Raw genomic sequence first — 21,050 nt, forward strand, 5'->3', positions numbered from 1 at the left:
CAAACCCATGTTGTTCACGGGTCAACTGTACTTATTTCTCAGTGTTTGAAGATTTAAGAAGGAACAAAGTACACAGGCATACGCTGGAGATACTGCGGGTTCGGTTCCAGACCACCGCAGTAAAGTGAATATCGAAATAAAGCGAGTCATGTGAATTTTTTGGTTTCTCAGTGCATATAAAAGTTATGTTTACACTATACTGTTGTCTCTTAAGTGTGCCAGAGCATTATGTCTAAAAAGTGTACATACCTTAATTTAAAAATATCTACTGCTAAAAAAATGCTAACCATCATCTGAGCCTTCAACAAGTCATACTCCTGTTGCTGCTGGAGGGTCCTGCCTCACTGCTGGTGGCTGCTGACTGATCAGGGTGGTGGATGCTGAAGGTTTGGGGAGCTGTGGCAATTTTTAAAAAATAAGACAACGATGAAGTTTGCCTCATCCATTGACACTTTCTTTCTCGAACAATATTTCCGTAGCATGGAGTGCTGTTTCGTAGCATTCACCCACAGTAGAACTTCCTTCAAAATTGGAGTCAATCCTATCAAACCCTGCTGCTGCTTTATCAACTACGTTTATGTCATATTCTAAATCCTTTGTTGTCATTTCAACAATCTTCTCAGCATCTTCACCGGGAATAGATTCCAACTCAGGAAACCACTTCCTCTGCTCATCCATAAGAAACAACTCCTCATTCATTAAAGTTTTTCCATGAGATTGCAGCTATGCAGTCACGTCTTCCGGCTCCACTTCTAATTCTAGTTCTCTTGCTGTTTTCACTTCATCTGCGGTTACTTCTTCCACTGAAATCTTGAACCCCTCAAAGTCATCCATGAGGGTTAGAATCAGCTTCATCCAAGCTCCTGTTAATGTTGATATTTTGACCTCTTCCCATGAATCACGAATGTTCTTAATGGCATCTGGAATGGTGAATCCTTCCCAGGAGGTTTTCAATTGACTTTCTCCAGATCTGCTAGAGGAATCACTATCTATGGCAGCTATAACCTTATGAAATGCATTTCTCAAATAATAAGACTTGACAGTTGAAATGATTCCTTACTTCATGGGCTGCAGAATGGATGTTGTGCTAGCAGGCATCAAAACATTAATCTCATTGTACCTCTCCATCAGAGCTCTCAGGTGAGCAGTAATATTTTGAAAAGAATCTTTTCTTCTGAGCAATAGGTCTCAACAGCGGGCTTAAAATATTTGGTAAACCATTTTGTAAACAGATGTGCTGTCATCCAAGCTTTGTTTTTCCATTTATAGAGCACAAGTAGAGTAGATTTAACATAATTCTTAAGGGCCCTACGATTTCCAGAATGGTAAATGAGCATTGGCTTTAACTTAGTCACCAGCTGCATTAGCCCCTAACCAGAGAGTCAGCCTGTCCTTTGAAGCTTTGAAGCCAGGCGTTGACTTCTCCTCTCTAGCTATGAAAGTCCTCGATGGCATCTTCTTCCAACCTAAGGCTGTTTTGTCTACAATGAAAATTTCTTGTTTAGTGTAGCCTCCTTCATTCATTACTTAGCTAGATCTTCTGGATAATTTGCTGCATCTTCTCCATCAGCACTTGCTGCTTCACTTTGTACTTTTATGTTACGGAGGTGGCTTCTTTCCTTAAACCTCATGAACCAACCTCTGCTGGCTTCAAACTTCTCTTCTGCAGCTTCCTCACCTCTCTCAGCCTTCACAGAATTGAAGGGTTAGGACCTTGCTCTGGAGGAGGCTTTGGCTTAAGGGAATGTTGTGGTTGGTTTGATCTTCTGTCCAGTTCACTCACACTTTCTCCATATCAGCAATAAAACTGTTTCTCTTTCTTGTCATTCATGTGTTCACTGGAGTAGCACCTTTCATTTCCTTCAAGAACTTTTCCTTTGCATTCACACCTTGGCTGACTGTTTGGCACAAGAGGCCTAGCTTTCAGCCTATCTCAGCTTTCAACATGCCTTCCTCACTAAGCTTAATCCTTTCTAGCTTTTGATTTAAAGTGAGAGACGTATGACTCTTCCTTTCACTTGAACACTTAGAGGCCATTGTAGGGTTATTAACTGGCCTAATTAAATATTGTTGTGTCTTAGGGAATAAGGAATCCTGAGGAGAGGGAGAGAGACGGAGGAAGGGCCGGTCAGTGGAGCAGTCAGAATATACACAACATTTATGGGTTAAATTTGCCCTCTTATTTGAACACAGTTTGTGACACCTCAAAACAATTACAATAGTAACATCAAAGATCACTGATCACAGATCACCATGACAAATACAATAATAATGCAAAAGTTTGAAATATTTTGAGAATTAGCAAACTGTGACACATAGACATGAAGTGGGCAAATGCTATTGGGAACATGGCACCAATAGACTTGCTTGATGTAGGGTTGCCACAAACGTTCAATTTGTAAAATGCGTACCTGTGAAGCGCAGTAAAGTGCAATAAAATGAGGTATGCTGGGGGAATTCCCTGGCAGTCCAGTGTTTAGGACTGTACCTTCACTGCTGAAGGTGTGGGTTCAATCCCTGGTTGGGGAACTAAGGTCCTGCAAGCCGTGGCGAGGCCAAAAAAAAAAAAAAAAAAAGAGGTATGCCTGTCCTTGAACAGAGTGTCATTTGACAGGATGAGTCATTGTACTCGGTAGTAAAAACTTCAGGAAGCCACAAAGGAATTATCTTGTTTCAGAGTGATTTTTTCAAGAGGGAGACTTTTTTTTTTAAAATTAATTAATTAATTTATTTTTGGCTGTGTTGGGTCTTCGTTTCTGTGAGGGCTTTCTCTAGTTGCAGCAAGCAGGGGCCACTCTTCATCGCGGTGCGTGGGCCTCTCACTATTGTGGCCTCTCTTGTTGTAGAGCACAGGCTCCAGATGCGCAGGCTCAGTAGTTGTGGCTCACGGGCCTAGTTGCTCCGTGGCATGTGGGATCTTCCCAGACCAGGGCTCGAACCCGTGTCCCCTGCATTGGCAGGCAGATTCTCAACCACTGCGCCACCAGGGAAGCCCCCAAGAGGGAAACTTTTTTTGCCGTTTGGTAAATATTGAATTAAGGAAAAGAAATGTCATTCAAAAATGGATACCATGTTGAAACACAGACTGTGAACCTGCACCTCAATTCTGCTTTTCCAAAATATAACTGCTTTTAATGCTTTTGAGACTGTCCTTCCGGACTTTTCTGGGCATGTTTATATTTTATAAAAATTTATTCATGGTCTATATACGGTTCTTAATTTTTTCACTCCACAATATATTATAGACATCTTTCTGTCCTTTATATGCATCAATCCATGCAAATCTATCTTTTCTTCTCTTGGCTGCTAAATAATATTCAGTTATCTGGATGAAGCGTAATTTATTTAACCAGGCACTTACTGATGGACACTTAATCCCCCCTCCCATTTTTGCTATGATAATGTAACTCTTTAATGAGATTTCTTGTACATACATCTAAGTGTTCTTTCTTTCCTTCTTTCTCTCTTTCTTTCTTTTCTTTCTCTCTTTCCTTCCTTCCTTCCTTCCTTCTGCATGGCTTGCAGGATCTTAGTTCCCTGACCCGGGATTGAACCTGGGCCAGGGCAGTGAAAGCGCTGAGTCCTAACCACTGGACCGACAGGGAAGTCCCTAAGTGTACTTTCTGTTATTTCCTAAGGAAATACTAACAAGAAGACTTACTGGATATTACATTTTAAAAATATTGTCATTAAAAAAACAAAAATAAAAGCAAAGAGTATATGTAAAAACGGATGATATCTGGATAAAGTCGGTACCTGAGTTAAAAATGTTGAACTGATATCAGTTTCCTGGTTTTGACAATGCACTGTGGTTATGTGTGATAGTATCATTGGGAGAAACTGGGTGAAGGGTACACAGGAACTCTCTCTGTTCTGTTTTTGTAAATTCTTGTGAGTCTTAAACTATTTCAAAATAAAATGTTATTTTAAGAAATATATTGCCAATCCAGGGAGGTTGTATCAACTTAAACTTCCACTAGGAGTATATGAAGCTCTTGACCCGTGGGCCACCAGGGCAGAAGTCATTAGCAACAGGCCGAAGAAACAGTCCATGTGGTTGGGATATTGGTTACATACAGGGGTTTGAGCAAATAAATAAATATAAATAGGATAATGGGACCCAGAGAAGGAAGGTACAAATATAGAAAGTGGGAAGGCTAGAATAAAATGTGTTGTTGAATTGTAATTGGAATTATTGGTGTGAATTTAATGGTCTCTAATGTATAGAGGTGTCATAGAAATAGAGATGTGATTTTATCTGATTGAAAGAGATGAGCATCTTTTTGTATATTCACTGGCCATTTTATTTCTTCATAGTTGAGTTGCATGTGCATTTTCCTTTGTCTATTTTTCTTTCTTTCTGATTTGGAGGAAATCTTAACAACATAGATTCTTATTGGTGGTGCGTTTATCGGTGGAACTTTTTGCCAAACATTTTATGAAGTTAATTTGTTGATCTTTGTCTTTATCATTCTTTGGTCCTGCTGTATTACGTGTTATTTCCTTACAATTCCGTGATTCAGGAATTCAGGCAGGGCCCAGCTGGACAGTTCTTTTCTTCTGCATCGTGTCTGGGGTCACTCAACTCTGTTCAGCTGGTAGCTGGGCTGGTCTGGAAGATGCACAAAGACATCATGCTGTGTCTGATGCCTCTTGCTCCTCCAGATGTCCCCTCTCTCTCTCCACATGCCCAGCTTGAGCTTACCAGTGGGAAGGAGCAGAAGTTTGGTAGGTGGGATGTGTTAAAACAGATGGTCTGTCAAATCCTAGCCAACTCACAGTGGGAGTTTTGAGCCATGACTTAGCTCCCTGATTATTTTCCTTTTTCTCATCTGCTTTGCCTTCTCAGGACTGTTTCCTTTCTCAGGAGATTATCGTCAAGGTCGAGAGAGATGATGCTGGGTCACTGGCCGTTGCATCCCAGGTGAGTTGGACAGGGCCTCTGTCTTCACCTTGAGAAATGTACATGGCTGGTGGGTGGCAGAAACCACATTGAAGTGAGCTGGGAAGTGAGTAGAAAATGGGGAAATAGAGATTAGAGTGGGCAACTTTTTACAAAAAGTTGGTTATCTATGAAAGATTGAAGAGAGTGATAACTGCAAGGAAATCTGAGGTTAAGGGTTGTTGTCTTTTATCCCCTAAAGGTTTGAAAGGATTTGGCTCGGTTTAAATGGTTGCAGGAAAGAGTAAGTGGAGGAAAAGAAGTTAACGGTCAGGAGAGAGAGGAGATAAAACTATAAAGCGGAACTCACAGATACAGAGAACAAACTAGTGGTTACCAGTGTAGGGGGGTGCAGTAGAGGGGTGGGGGAGTGAGAGGTACAAAGTATCGGGAGTAAGATAGGCTCAAGGATATATTCTACAACGCGGGGTATAGAGCCAATATGTTGTAGTAACTGTAAATGGAAAGTAACCTTTCAAAATTGTATAAAAATTAAAAATAATAATTTAAAAAAGAAGACAAAAGCGATAAAGCAGAGTCCTTGATTAGTGCCAGGGAAATTAATTCAGAGCATATGTGAATGCATTGACTCTATTAGAGGAAGAAGGGCTCATATAAGAAAAATGAGGTTGAGGGAATTATCTGAAGGCTTGTGTTTTTCTCTCTGAACAGTCAGGTGAAATTATCTGTTGAGCATGTGGGTGGGACTTGGAATGGAGAGATGTTTGACTAGAGTGGAGAAGGCTTAAAATAGTAATTTGGATTATGAGAGACAGGCTGCTGCAGGAGGTATAATAGGGTTGCTGGTCAGTCCGAAAGGCTCATTCTGAGATAGTGACTGATTTTAAAATTTATTTATTTATCTATTTATTGGCCGTGCCACACAGCTTGTGGGATCTTAGTTCCCCAACCAAGGATTGAACCCGGAGCCTCGGCAGTGAAAGCGCAGAGGGATTCCCGATAGTGACTGTTAATAATACTCTATCCAGCTGCTTTTGTGGTTTTCTTTACCTGTGGCGTTCCGTAACCTACTTTCCATGGAGAACAGATTTAACATTCAGATTTGTTTAGTTTTTGTAGCCAGGTATATTCAGTGGAAGCCCCATAGGTCAGGGTAATATTTGAAAGAGAATTTTTGAATATATCAAATAGAAAGATTAAGGTGAGTGATCCACAGGCTCTCACCTGAATAATGAAGATGGGAAAGATAAAAGAGGGTGCTAAACAGAAAGGAAAAGACTACAGACTGGAGGATAGTGATAGTAGATATTTTAGTAAAGGCCCCAAAGCAGCAGAGAATGAGAGGAGTAAAGGGAGTGATTAAGCAAGTAAAGTGGAGAATTCTGATGTTGTAATGAAAGAGTGAGCGCTTCTGGGTGTGCAACTTGAGAGGTGGAGTACTTTATGGTGATTTCAAGATCTGGGAGTTGGGCTGGCCATATGAGTTGATGACTGAGAACATAGTCTGTGATGTTAGGGAAACTTGAGGTTGCATCCCAGTCACTAACCTTAGGCCTACGTGTTAATTTCTCTGACCGTCTAGCTCTTCACCTGAAAAATGGTGCCGCTAATGGTATTTTCTCACAAGGGGCCTTGTGAGAATTAAGTGAGCGATAATTTATGCAACATGCTTAGCACACTGCCTGACACCACACAGTAAGTGCTTCATTAAAGTCAGTTATTTTTATATTATTACCAGAGGACTCTACATGTGGATGCTATAGACTAAGCAAGACAAGACAGTACAAGTTCTTGAATTAGAGGATAAATCCTAGGTATTACAAATCTTCAGTGGTTGCGGGTGTGGGTGGTGTTCAAGAAGTTGGTACAACAAAGCTCCAAGAAGTGAGGTAAATGGCATGAGTTTCAGGGTAACTGGGAGGACACACACCCTCCTCCCCCTCTGTTGCTGAGACCCCTGGTATGGGAGAGCACGACCACCCTGAGCCTGTGAGGACTGCAGAGGAGGGAGTCCTCAGGGGGGAAGTGTAGGTTTCTATTAACACAGGGATGTAGAGAGAATATTTGATGAAGATGTAGGATTTCTTTTTTTTTTTTTTTTTTTTTTTTCTGTGTTGGGTCTTCGTTGCTGCATGTGGGCTCTCTGTAGTTGCGGTGTGCGGGCTTCTCATTGAGGTGGCTTCTATTGTTGTGGAGCATGGGCTCTAGGCGCACGGGCTTCAGTAGTTCCAGCGCGTGGGCCCTAGAGCATGTGGGCTTCAGTAGTTGTGACGCATAGGCTCAGTAGTTGTGGCTCGTGAGCTCTAGAGAGCAGGCTCAGTAGTTGTGGCACACGGGCTTAGTTGCTCTGCGGCATGTGGGATCTTCCCGGACCAGGGCTCAAACTGGTGTCCCCTGCATTGGCAGGCAGATTCTTAACCACTGCACCACCAGGGAAATTCCGGATTTCATTATTATAGAAGAAGAGTTCCCAAGGGCACAGTTGAAGGGTTTGGGAAGAAATTTTGAGGACTGGGGAGTAGGGGACAGGTGAGAGGAAGAATAGAATAAGAGGGGATAGAAGTCCAGAAACAGCCAGTATCCATACGCTGAAGGACCTTTTCAAATGGGTATGTGATGGGCCTTGTGAGATTCAGGTGAGAGGAGAGGATTTCTATCAGAATTTGAACCAGGATTATTTTGATATATTACAGAGTCTACTGATATACTATTGATTCACTTACTGAAATAATTTACCAAATATATAATTAGTCTACACTTTACACCAACACTGTACTAAACTCTGGAGTTACTGCCCTCATGGATTACAGCCTAGTGACAAAGATGACCATTATGCAAATGATAAGAAAGCGTGGTGAGTCTTATGATAGAAATTACTGGAACTTTGAGAACATATAGCCTGGGGTGCAGTGGGGAGTGCTAATCTAGTCTAGTATTATTTATTTAACATTTGAAGACGTTTGATATTAAAGGGACCTACATTAAACAGTGAAGGGGAGTGTTTATTAAAAGGAAGCATGATTGGAGGTTGAAAAACAGTACCTGTAGATCCATGTTCAGCACAGGGGGCAGTTTGCACGTGGTATTTCTTTTCCTTTTTTTTTTTTTTTTTTTTAAGTATTAGATCAATGTTTTATTAAGATCTTAAAAAAAATATGACCTGAAAGAATAACACATGTATTTGTAGGTTCTTCTGGCTGAACTTTCTATTTCTTTAAACTGCTGCTTAAAAATATTTACATAATTGTTATTACCTATAAACAACATTGTGGTTCTGATTATTTTCTTTGACTCAGTTCATCCTTGTAAGATCTTCAATCCTGAAGAAATGGCACGAAATGAATAATGAGAAATAACAAATGATATTTCTGAATTCCATTTTGGGGTAACTGTGAAAACCTTTGAGATTTTAGTGAAATTTATGGGCCACAACTTAGAAAAAGGTACAGCAGCATTTTGCATGGAGTTTCATGGGATTCAGGGACTTCATGTTCTATGCATGAACCACAGCTTAAGAACACCCCATCTATTTAAAAAGCCTTGGCAAGTGGCATTCGACTTCTGTGGTTTTTGCTGCCTTTGGGTAAGGACAGATCACCTCCAGCACTTTTTTGGAACAAAATTCCTGCCCAAAAGTCTTAGAAGGAGGTTTTTTCCTGCTTAGAGGAGGCAGTCCAAGAGACCCCCTTTACATGGCAGTAATGACAGGCCCTATGGTGCAGCTCATAGTGTGGACAAAATGTTTTCTGAAGACTTAAGAGTTCAGGATAAAGGTCTCATTGGCTGTCACTTATTTTTTGAGGCTTCTCAAACCTAATCATCCTGATAATAATTCCCAGCCTTTGTTTTTTTGGGTAAACTCTGGTAATGGCTTTTCATATATCATTACAATTAATTCACTCAACAGCACAATGAATTGGGTATCATTAAGCCTAATAAATAGAAATGGAATAAACTCACCATTAATAGACAGATGATCAGATTAGATATATTTTTTTAAAAAAATTCAGACATAGGCTCTTAATAGATGAGAAAACCCACGTCTCTTTTCCATATCCAGTGCTCTTAACCTGTACATACTGCCTTTCATTAAGGCCCACATTTCATTTTCTGTCTCAGGCATCAGTAAAGCCTGTGTGCCAAATCTGGCCCATCACCTGTTTTTTGAAAATAAAGTTTTATTGTAATACAGCCACATCCATTTGTTCATATATTTTCTGTGGCTGCTTTCTCGCTATAGCAGCAGAACTGAGTAGTTGTAATAGAGACCGTATGGCTTGCCAAGCCTAAAATATTTGCTCTCTGACCTTTGAGAGAAAAAGTTTGCTGACCCTGTTCTGTTAGTTTCTCGGGAATTTGGAGGGAATTCCTAAGTAGGAATTCTATATTCACCAATGCAAAAATCAGAATAAGCATTTTCTTTAAGGTCAACAAGAGAGAAAACAGTTTATGTCATTTCCTATCTGGTGTTCCTCTTTGGGGTTATATAAACAGGTCCAGCATCCAAAACCCAAAGGGGCTCACCTTGAAGGTACCTGTATCCCTTGACTAGAATCCTTTGAATGTTGATCATATCAAGACAATTTCCAGGCCACCAGGTTTTCTTTCTTCCACCTGTCAAACTTTTCCTCTGTGAACATTGGAAGGAAATGATACCCAACTGAGCAGGAATGTGTGTCCTGTTTTAGGAAGGAGTGAACTTCCAAAGAGTGACTGTGGACTTCACTCAGGAGGAAGAAGGCACTTTGAACCCTGCCTGGAGGACCCTGGACAGAGATGTGATCCTGGAGAACCACAGGCACCTAGTCTCTTGGGGTAAGAGTACAGTCCCCTTTAATGAAGTCTATATATTGAAATGATTTCACAAGAGCTAGGGAATTCAGAGGCCAGAATGATTTTGACCACACATAGATTGCATTTGTGCTTTTTATTCCCCAGTGAAGATTTAGTTTTAATTTGTAGGGTAGCAAAGGTACAGATTCTTGGGTTTGAGCTCATGCAGTCTTCTTGACTCCTAAAGGCCAAGGACTGGGACCAAATTCTGAAGTGATTTTCTTTTGTCCCCAGCCCAAATACCCAAAGTCCTGTATCTTTCCCTATCAGCTTTTCAAACCAGATGCAGTCTCCTAGTTGGAACAAGGGGATAAGTATAAAAAGAGTTTCTCAACACGCATATCCAGGTGAGAAACAGACATTTAGGAGTCATTACAGGTATAGAAGATTTGTTTGAAAAATTCCCATAGGGCATGCTGCATATTTCTCCATCTCCCACACCTGGTGGGCTATATACATCACCACTTTTTCCAAGTGTACTTTCTATTGCCTGGCCTAATAGCCACCAAGGCTTCTGTTTATGAGCTAATCTTCATCCTCTCTCACTTGGAACTAAAGGAATTCATGGGGCCATATTAGCCCCTAAGGCATTTAGGGAACCTGGGATAACAGTGCCCCCATTATTTTTTCCTGGTTCACAAAGTAGTTTGACTTTGTCTTGCTAACACAGACTGTGCTAGCAAGTTTCATGCCTCCAGAAATTCCTAGAAATGTAGACACTAATTTCTATTTCAGTGAACATATATCTAGCACTAAAGAAGGTAGCAAGGACCCTCTATTTTTTTGCTAAGGATTGCAAAATTGTTTTGCAATTCTGTAGATTCTGCATAGGGGATCTTATTTTGGAATATGGAGATATTTGACATCTAAAGTCTTTTTATTCAGCAACACTAAGATTGAAATAGTTTCATATTAATGCCTTGTTACGCTATTGGACTATGGTAGTTCTCTGCTTACTGCTTCATCCCATCCTTTTGCTTTCTCAATTCATGTTATAGGTCCATAGCTGAAAACAAATCCACATATAATTGCATACTTTCTTATCAGCTTTTATTCCCCTATTCCAGCTCTAACATTTTTTTGGCTAGGGTGTTTTATTTTGCTTCCTTCCAGACTCGGCAACTGCACTTGGAAGAAGAGAATCAACATCAAAGCAGAGCATTTTTGGTGATGAACCATCCCACAGAGTGAAGATAGAAAGGTTGACAAGAGATGATCCTTGGTTATCTTCATGTGAAGAAGTTCAGGATTGTAAGGAGCTGTTGGAGAAGCAACAGGAAAAACAAGAGAGACTTTTGAAGGAAGTGACATTCACTCACAGAAAAGCTGTTAGTCATGAGAGAGCCTGCAAAAGTGATGACCTTGAGGAGAAGCGTGGTCTGAATTCCAGTCTTCTTTCACCACAGATGATACCCATAAGAAACCATTTTCATAAACATGCTTCACATGTTAAAAAATTGCATTATAATTCTATGGTAAACACTCATCAGATGATTAATGATAGTGAGAAACTCTGTGAAAATAAAGAATGTGGAAACCTCCCCCAAAGCATTCATTTTATTCAGTTTACAAAAACTCAAACAGAAGATAAATCCTATGGATTTAGTGACAGTATTCAACATTTTAGCCGTGATAAACCCCTAAATCTCCATGAGAAAATACACGCACAAGGAAGATCCTTTGATTTTAAGGAATGTGGGCAAGTTTTGAACCACAGTATATCCCATAATGAACAACAGAGAATCTCTGTTGAAGAGAGTCAGTATAAATGTAATAAAACCTCCCAGAGTTCATGCCTTGCTCAAAACATGAGAAATCATTCTGAAGAGAAACCCTTTGAATGTAATCAGTGTGGGAAATCCTTCAGCTGGAGCTCTCATCTTGTTGCACATCAGAGAACTCACACAGGGGAGAAACCTTATGAATGTAACGAATGTGGGAAATCATTCAGCCGCAGCTCTCACCTCGTTTCCCATCAGAGAACTCATACTGGAGAGAAACCTTATAGATGTAATCAGTGTGGGAAATCCTTTAGCCAGAGCTATGTCCTTGTCGTGCATCAGAGAACTCATACTGGAGAGAAGCCTTATGAATGCAGTCAGTGTGGAAAGTCATTCAGGCAGAGCTACAAACTTATTGCACATCAAAGAACTCATACTGGAGAGAAGCCCTACGAATGTAATCAATGTGGAAAATCATTTATCCAGAGTTATAAGCTTATTGCCCATCAAAGAATTCATACTGGAGAAAAACCCTATGAATGCAATCAATGTGGGAAGTCCTTTAGTCAAAGTTACAAACTTGTCGCGCATCAGAGGAGTCACACAGGAGAAAAACCCTTTGAATGTAATCAGTGTGGAAAATCTTTCAGCTGGAGTTCTCAACTTGTTGCACACCAAAGAACTCATACTGGAGAGAAACCCTATGAATGTAATGAGTGTGGGAAATCTTTCAACCGCAGTTCTCACCTTGTTATGCATCAGAGAACTCATACTGGAGAAAAACCCTATGAATGTAATCAATGTGGGAAGTCCTTCAGCCAGAGTTATGTTCTTGTTGTACATCAGAGAACTCATACTGGAGAAAAGCCCTATGAGTGCAGTCAGTGTGGGAAATCCTTCAGGCAGAGTTCATGCCTTACTCAACATCAGAGAACTCATACTGGAGAGAAACCCTATGAATGTAATCAATGTGGAAAAACATTCAGCTTGAGTGCTCGACTTATTGTACATCAAAGAACTCATACTGGAGAGAAACCCTTTACATGTAATCAGTGTGGGAAAGCTTTCATTAATAGTTCTAAACTTATTAGGCATCAGGCAACTCATACTGAAGAGAAACCCTATGAATGTAACTAGTTTAGAAATCTTTCAGCCAGAGTATATCCCTCCCACCCTCCCTCCTTCTCTCCCTTCTTCCCTCCTTCCCTTCCTCCCTCCCTTCAGCCCCTCACTTCCTCCTTCCCTCCTTCCATTCCTCCAGGATTACATGTATTGGAAAGAACTACCATGAAAACAATGTGCGTGGAAAAAGCTTTCAGTTAGCTCTCTGTTATTGTGTATCTGGAAATTTGTTCTGGGGAAGAAATAGAGAAAAACTATGAATCACATATTTTACTTAGCAATTCCATGTTAAAAAATCAAACTTGGCCCTAATAACACATTCCCACAAAAGTAATAACTATTGGCACTTTTCCTTGCAGAAAGCACTTCGACCTGAGTTTGAGAGAATTATCATTAAATGGGCAATATGCTGTGGAGTGATTGCCAGTGAGGTGGACCTCTTTTCCAATAAAGAATAAATGAGAATGCTAATACCGGTGGGCTTGTTGTTGAGAAGGTTGGGAAATTGCTGTAGTTGTTAGAACTTAGACTGGAAAACGACATTTCAGTGTATCATTTTCCAACATGATTTCCCTAGCAGCTACTTAGTAATCAGTTTCATACAGCACTTTCTCTTATATGTGAAGATTTTGTAAAAATTAGGGAAATGGCTATGAGATGAACTGAAAAATGCAGGGCAAGAGTATAGAACATTCATTTCTAGAACCATCATGATAAGATATTTGTGTTTGGATCAGGATCTAAAGGGATTCTAGGCGTATCTGTTTTAATTTTAGGTTTATGCCTGTTTTTTTTTGAATGTATGCTTTTTTATAATACTAATAAATGATATGAGTAATAGTCAAAAAATACAAACATTTCCATCTCTTTGACCATTTAGGAAAGACTGGACAGTCAGATAGCAAAGATCCCTCAGGGTTCTGAGAGTTCCATTTGGATTAGCATGAACAGGTTACTCCTTAAGACTTAGATTCCCAGGAATGTTCCTCATTGAGAATAAAATATTTCCCTGGGAATGTGGAACTGGAAATTTAAGCCAGAGGGACTGAGACTGCATGGGCAGTATGGAGGGCAAATGGACTTTTTTTTTTTTTTTAACCCATATATCAAAAGCAGTATAAAGGAGCTCTATTTTTAAGGTGTTTTTTTTTCTTCTGTCAGGTTGTATTGTCTTTTTATTCTTTGTGATATGTTCCTTAATGTGAGAATCCTCTGAGTAGGAAGGTACTGCCCTGGCTAAGTGCTTGCCACCTAAATTAAGCTCACAAGAATGCTTTTAGTGAGGTAATATTTGTAGCTTCTCATTGGTTTTTTAGATTTGGTTCACAAGTCTTTCTGGCCTTTGCCCCATATCATGAATTCTAATCCTATGGATTGTCATGGACGTGGAACCTCTGATCCTAGAGAGTTACTGAAAAATAGGCTGAGAGTTGAACTGAGAGACCAGAGAATAGAGGTAAATTCCCTGGAGAAAAAAAAAAAAACAGATAAAGTGATATCTAATAGGGGTTACCCTTAGTGAATTCTGTCCCCAGGATATGACCCTAAGTGGATTCATCTTTATGAGGGTTAAGCCAGAGAGTGCAGCACACCTCGCAGTGACTGAAGTTCTGGGGGAACAGTTGTTGACGGCTGGAAAACTGGCTGGCGACCCCAGGAGAATCTTCAGTTAGTCCATGAATGCACAGATAGAGGAAGAGAAGGGGTTCTCCATGCACTGCCTTTGGGGGAGGACATAAAATTGTGAAAATGCTAATTTGGTAGTGGGACATGGTTAAGCGGCTTTTCCCCAAAATTATAGATAAAACCAATATCAGTGCTAGGTACAAGTGGATGATTTTCACTGGGCATGTTGAATCTTACTTTGAAGACAGGAGACAGGATTGTACAAATGAGTTTAAAGCCAACTGGGCTAAGAAGGAGGCCTGTGAAGATTTCAGGTTTGGGAAGGGGTTTATCTCCAAGTAATCTTTTTAGTGTTAAAAATATTTCATTGGAAATGAAATTGATAAAACTGCAAAGAATTTTGAAGTGAGTGTGTGATTGTGTGTTCTTGGCCAGGTTGAATATGAGTCATCTATGTGCACTAAGTCATAAGTATTACATCAGTTCCTAGGTGGTGCATTATGGTTGCCAAGTGTTTTGAAGTAAGGTAGATCCAGTAAATAAACAAAAATGTTAATTTCATTATTTGCTCAGTAATTTCCCTCTGTAGGAAAGGTATTCTTTTAAAAAATGGTCAACCAATAATGAAGAGAAGTTAAAGTGACAGTGTGCTAAAAATACATATTTAAACCTCTGAACCTAAAATTTAGGTTTAAAAGGGGGAATCAGTAAGTTGATTTTAATGACATATGTATGACACATATATAATCACATATGTCCCCTGCATAAAAATTTTTGTGTAAAATTCACAAAGTAAAATTGTACTTTGCCATAGCAAAATGTATAGAGATTTGACAGGCCAAATTTCTTTCACCATACTCCAGTAAAATTAGAAATAAGTGAAAGGTGACCAAAGCGTTTTAAAATACATGGATGTTAAGGAATACTCTCTCTCCTAGAACCAATTTTTTAAAACATTTTTATAGATTTATCCAGATATAATTGACATAAGTTTAACGTGTACAGCATAATGACTTGACTTACAAATATTGTGAAATGGGGACTTCCCTGGCCGTCCAGTGGTTAGGACTCCACGCTGTCACTGCCGGGGCCGTGGGTTCAAGCCCTGGTTGGGGATTAAGATCCCACAAGCACAGCCAAAAAATATATATATATTGTGAAATGATTACCACAATGAGTTAACATCCATCATCTCATATAGATACTAAAAGAAGAAAAAGAAAAAAGTGGGTTTTTTTTTTCCTTGTGGAGAGAACTCTTAGGATTTGCTCTCTTAGCAGCTTTCAAATGTACCATTCAGCAGCATTAACTGTAGTCATCATGTTTCCTCCCACACTCCTGCTTAGTCTTCAGTACTTTTGTACTTTGTCCACCTTATTTTGTGGTTTGATGTTTCAGCTTACTCCTAGGCCTGACAAAGATAAACGTGCTTTTAATGTTTTTGTTTGTTTTTGTTGTTTTTATAAATTTATTTATTTATTTATTTATTTATTTATTTTTGGCTGTGTTGGGTCTTCGTTGCTGCACGTGGGCTTTCTCTAGTTGCAGCGAGCCGGAGCTACTCTTCGTTGCAGTGCGCGGGCTTCTCATTGCGGTGGCTTCTCTTGTGGAGCGTAGGCTCTAGGCGTGTGGGCTTCAGTAGTTGTGGCATGTGGGCTCCAGTAGCTGTGGCTCACAGGCTCTAGAGCGCAGGCTCAGTAGTTTTGGCACACGGGCTTAGTTGCTCTGCGGCATGTGGGATCTTCCCAGACCAGGGCTTGAACCTGTGTCCCCTGCATTGGCAGGTGGATTCTCCACCACTGTGCCACCTGGGAAGCCCATGTTTTTGGTTTTTTTTTTTTTGTCCAAAGAGATTTCAGCTTGGAGCAGGGAGGGAATCCAGACTTTCTGATGCTGTTTTCAGATATGCCTTTTATATTTCTAAATTTCTTTTGGATTTTGTACTTAATCAATACCCTTTATTTCGTATGTCTCATTTAATGTACTTGATAAGACCAGTTAATCTTACCTACGCCTTTAGAACTTTATCTTGAAAAATCAGTATTCTTCCTGTTTGCTGAAAGAGGTTGCACATGGACTCAGTTTCCCTTTAGAACACTTGATGAGTCACGTCAGTAAATTGCATATTGCTCTTTACAAATTGTAGCAGCTTGGGTTCTTAATTGGAAAGCACATGAGCCAATTCCAACCAGTTGATTCAGAAGATATTAGGTGGCTTCAAGAACTGGCAAGAAAGACAATGTTCAGGGCTTCACAGAAACAGTTGCTGAATCATGCTGCAGAGCCATGAGAGTTCCTCAGTGTTCCCAAAGTTCCTTGAGATATAGTAAAGAACTATATCTTCTGATTCGAAGTCTGGGCAAGTGCCTGGTTCTGGTGGATCGTAGGCTGTGCCTGCACCTGAGTTGTGTGGAAGGTTAAGATGCCAGGGCCACCAGTGCCTAGTGTTTCCTGGAGCGTCCATAGTTGTAGATGGGCTCTGCCTTCCGCTCATACTAATTCTTTGGGCAGTTTGTCATTCATAGAATTGTTACTCATTTGCTAAGCAACAGCAAAGGTAAAAACAAAAGATTTCCAGTATAGCCCGCCCTTGCCTAGCCCATATGTCAACATTTTCTTCACTCTCTACATTTTCACTTAACTTTAATATGTATATGCAGCCTCCTACTTAACCTATCACAGCTCTCTTACAACCAAAAACGTGTACTCTCTTCCTCACCCAGGGCTTCATATCTTTGCTTCCACTTCCAAGTCTGGGATCTCTGAGTGGTGTCCATTCCTTTTCTAGTGAAAAACTCCTCATGTAAAAAGATGGTTCAGACGCTGGGCATTTAGAAAGGATAGGGGGATTATAAACCAGGTCAAATTACCAAGCAAATATTCAGTAACTTTTGTTGTGAGTAGATATGCAAAAGCTTTCTAAACCTGCTTTTGTAAAACCACAAACAAGTTGGTGACATGGGCAGTTTTTACTGCTTAGGATAATTTAATCCTTATTTGGATTTGTTTGGGGGTCTAACTAAATCAGTGTTTGTTTTATTATGCTTTGCAGTAAAAATAGTATTGTTACATTTTAAAATATCACTTTTGGCATTTGCCAAGTGGATCTTCATGTTGGAACAGTAAAGTTGGACCTTCTGTCTTATGGCCAATGTGGTACTGATTTGTAATCCACTGAGGATGGCATTTCAGTGGAAATAGGTTGATAAATAGGATTGATAAACCTTTCTGTAGTAGTTATATCACCTTTCTGGACTCTTTAACATCTTTTGTGTTCTATTGAGGTCATGACAGTCTTCATGGTCACCTCCTCTCTTCTTCAGGGAGGACTCCTGGAATTTAACTGTTGGATCAAGTTCTTGAAACACAGATATTCCTTTTGAGTATTGTTCCTCTTTCCTGCCCAGACTCTACTAGTTACTCTCTGACAGTGTTTGCTTAGATCTGGACTGTTGATACCTATGCCTGTGGTTCGCTGCACAACAGATCCAGCAGGTTGGTGATTCTTCTGACCAGAAGCTCTTCTTCTTGTTCTATATTTGGTTTGTCCACATGTTTCTCCACCATTGCTCACTTTCTGAAGGGACTGGGACCACACTACCCCTGCCAGATATTTTGTGGAATGCTGGAACTTTCTCTGGGTGTAAGTTCCTGATTTTTCTGTACTCTTGAAAAAACTTCATGGACATGCCATTAACTTTAATTGATAATTTATTTTTAAGAAGTAACACGTAACTGTGATCATAAGTGGAATGTGCTGAAATTTTAGTAGTGGGGATTAGGTTATAGAAGGACCAAACCTATGGAAAAGCCAGAAGAGGGTTTTCTGATGAAATCTCAAAACTGTTTATCTGTAGTTTCTGGTATTACTATTCTCTACTAATTATATGGGGTTCCATCACTGAAACTCTCTGCTTTAGTATTTATGTTGCACTGGGTAGAGGGAGTTGGAGTCTCTTTTTGTAATCTGGTGCTTTAATTAGATATAGCTGATAGAATTGATCATCTAGACCTGTATACAATACAGCCAGTTCCAAGATGTGTCCCCAGAAAACTGGATGCCCAGTCACCACAGGCTACACCCATCCCCAGGTGGTGTAGCCTCTACCTTGTATGAGTATCCAATCATGGTTCCTATGTCCACATGGGAAGATGGGATGACTACTGTGTTTGCAGTATTGTTCTCTGTTACTGCTGGATAAAGTCCAGTTGCATTTTTTTATACAAGGAAAACTGAAGTTTCTAGCTTTAAATGAAACTATAAAATTGTGGGGGGTTGTGTTTTTGAAACATTCAAGTTGGTCAGAAAACACTGAATGAGAAAAAAAAATGTTTAAGTAAAAGATGGAGACTAGGTTAAAACAAGAGTTAAATTGGAAACAGCAGCATTAGTTCACACCCTTAAAAGCTGAGCAGCCTCTTGGGTTGCACATCATCCTGGGGATCCATCAGTGATGCAGCAGCAATTTGAAACCAGGGCTCTTGGGTGAGTAGCTTATGTTAAGGCAGAAAGATAGAAATGGGCTTGTACTGTCTTGTAGATAATAGGTTAAAAAACACTTCGAGAGACATTTGGGTGGTGTTACATATGCCACAGGGGCCACTAACCTGTGTGGAATTCCTGCCAGCCAAGCAGGAACACTTGGAGCATTGAGAAACCATTAGTCATGGACAGCTGGACCAAGGTAGGTCAATACAGAGCCATGGGTCCTTCGTGAGATGCAGTATCAAGTGTGCTGAAGAAAGGCATTCTTAATCTGTTCAGACTGCTATAACAAAAATACTTTAAACTGGCTGTATCAGCGTCTGAGGACTCACTTCCTGCTCCTTAGCTGCACATCTTGTTTTGTCCTCACAAGGTCTCTGAGGCCTCTGTAAGGGCACTAATCCCATTTGTGAGGTACCCTCATGACCTAATCACCTCCCAAAGGCCCTCACCCCCTAATATCACATTGGGGGTTAGGATTTCAACATATGAGTTTGGTGAGGGGACACAAGCATTCAGTCCACAACAGGCACAAACTCAACTTCTAATAGCCTTCAAATAAAGGTGCATTATATTGGTCAGTCCCAATTGCCCTGCAGGCAAGTGTTGGTCATCATTAATTTTATAACATGTGAAAAATAGGCTTATATGGAGGTCCATACAGAAAAAAGTCACCTTCACTAGGATGAAGATCTGGAAACTACACATTTTAATCTCACAATGAAAGGGGCATCTAAAATTCCAGCTTAGGCCCCTCACTGACTGACACTGGAGGTTGATCGCTTCATTACTTGCCTCTGGTGGATAGGCCACGGGCTCTATAAAGACGCATAAAGATGCCATTAATAAAGGAGCCCAGCGATGACATAGAGGGGTGGGATAGGGAGGATGGGAGGGGGGCTCAAGAGGGAGGGGATATGGGGACAAGTGTATGCATGTGGCTGATTCGCTTTGTTGTGCAACAGAAACTGACACAGTCTTGTGAAGCAATTATACTCCAATAAAGATCTATTAAATAAACAAATAAATAAATAAAAAATAAGGGAGCCCAGCCCCAGGTGTATTTGGTCATGTTTATCATTGAAGGGAGCAGATAAGGGGAAAAAAGTGATTGGGATTAATGATAACTCAACCTTCCATGAGACCCTCGTTTGCTCTTTGTTAAAACTTAGGAAGAAAACAAGAAAAAATATGTAAATGAATATGGCCCATTTCATCAAATGGGAGTGGAGGTGGGGCAGGCAAAGTGTAGATTATTTATCCAGGAGACAAACCATAAAGGAGGGGAAATACAAATACCAACTCTAAAACAACGCTAAATATATGGCTGAGGGAGGCTTAGGAACCAAATATCTAGATAGAATTCTGGTCGATAGTTCTTTTTCTTGTGTGGTTTTCTTAATCCCCTTGCTTTTAACAGTTGCTTCTATTTTTCAAGGTTGGAGGGCCTCACATCACTCAGCCAGATGTGCTAGAACCTGATTGAAATATGGGCTTACTTCCTCTTGTGGAAAACAGTACTCCATCTATCAAACATCTGGGACAAATTAGACTATAATTGGTTTCCTACTGCCCCCCAATTTACACAAGTATAATTTAAACAATTTAGTATAATTTAAATAATTAGATGATCTAATGATCTAGAACCATCGAATTCCTAACCTAATCACCCGAATGCAGTCAATCCACCACCTACCTAGCTTCGATTTCCCCAAATGATAAGAACAAAATCTTAATTTATACAACATATATCTCAACTTAAAAAAAAAAACACAACTTTTCCTTTACATAGGTGGTTCTTAAACTTTGCCATGCATCAGAATCAGAGGGAGTGCTTCTTATAACACAGATTTCTGGGTCCCGACCCGAGAGTTTCTGATTCAGTAGGTCTGGGGTGGAGTTTGGGGGTTTGCAATGATTCTGCTGGTCCAGGACCACAACCTGAGAACCACAGCGCTAGAACGGTTTTAAGTATTTAAATGGAATTAACTTATAATATATCTGGCTCACAAACGTTCTAAGTTCTTGCCTTAAATTGTGCCAAACTTTTAACTTTAAATCAAATTAGGAGAGGAAGTTTGTGTTGGGCGGAGTCTGGCAGCCAGAGCTGAACGAGATGCGTGAGAAGGTGTGAAGCCCCGCCCCTTCCCCGTCCCCGCCCCACCCCACCCCCCTCCGCGCTCCTCCTGGTATTTGAGCCCACCCCGGCTTCCCTCCGCTCGGATCTTCCCAGGGGAGAGCAGCGTTCAGTCTGGGTTGTCTGAGCCGCCTGCACTTGGTCCTTGCAGAATCCTCCCTGTGTGGAGCCCGATTCAGAAGACAGAGGACAGAACACTTGGTAAGTCTGTGTCTTTTGTTT

At 40.4% G+C, this 21,050-nt stretch overlaps 1 protein-coding gene across 8 annotated transcripts in view; it reads left to right on the top strand.

Annotated features, from left to right (window-relative positions):
• The window catches only part of ZNF180 (zinc finger protein 180), a 40,032-nt gene that overhangs the window by 12,958 nt on the left and 6,024 nt on the right, over positions 1–21,050 (top strand). For 3 of the 8 annotated variants that reach the window (XR_014256959.1, XM_082438706.1, XM_082438705.1), the window contains exons 3-5: positions 4,850–4,924; positions 9,592–9,718; positions 20,980–21,029. Coding sequence is in view for 7 of the 8 variants with exons in the window: in XM_082438706.1 (XP_082294832.1) it covers positions 4,850–4,924; positions 9,592–9,718; positions 20,980–21,029 (252 nt within the window). In the remaining variant the exon portion in view is untranslated. Of the gene's footprint in view, positions 1–4,849; positions 4,925–9,591; positions 9,719–10,824; positions 13,051–20,979; positions 21,030–21,050 lie in introns of those variants that run through there. The other 5 variants (XM_082438701.1, XM_082438702.1, XM_082438703.1 and 2 more) reach the window with 4 other exon arrangements.

The sequence above is a fragment of the Balaenoptera physalus genome (genome assembly GCF_965194825.1).
Source record: "Balaenoptera physalus genome assembly, chromosome: 19".
Taxonomy (NCBI): Eukaryota; Metazoa; Chordata; class Mammalia; order Artiodactyla; family Balaenopteridae; genus Balaenoptera; species Balaenoptera physalus.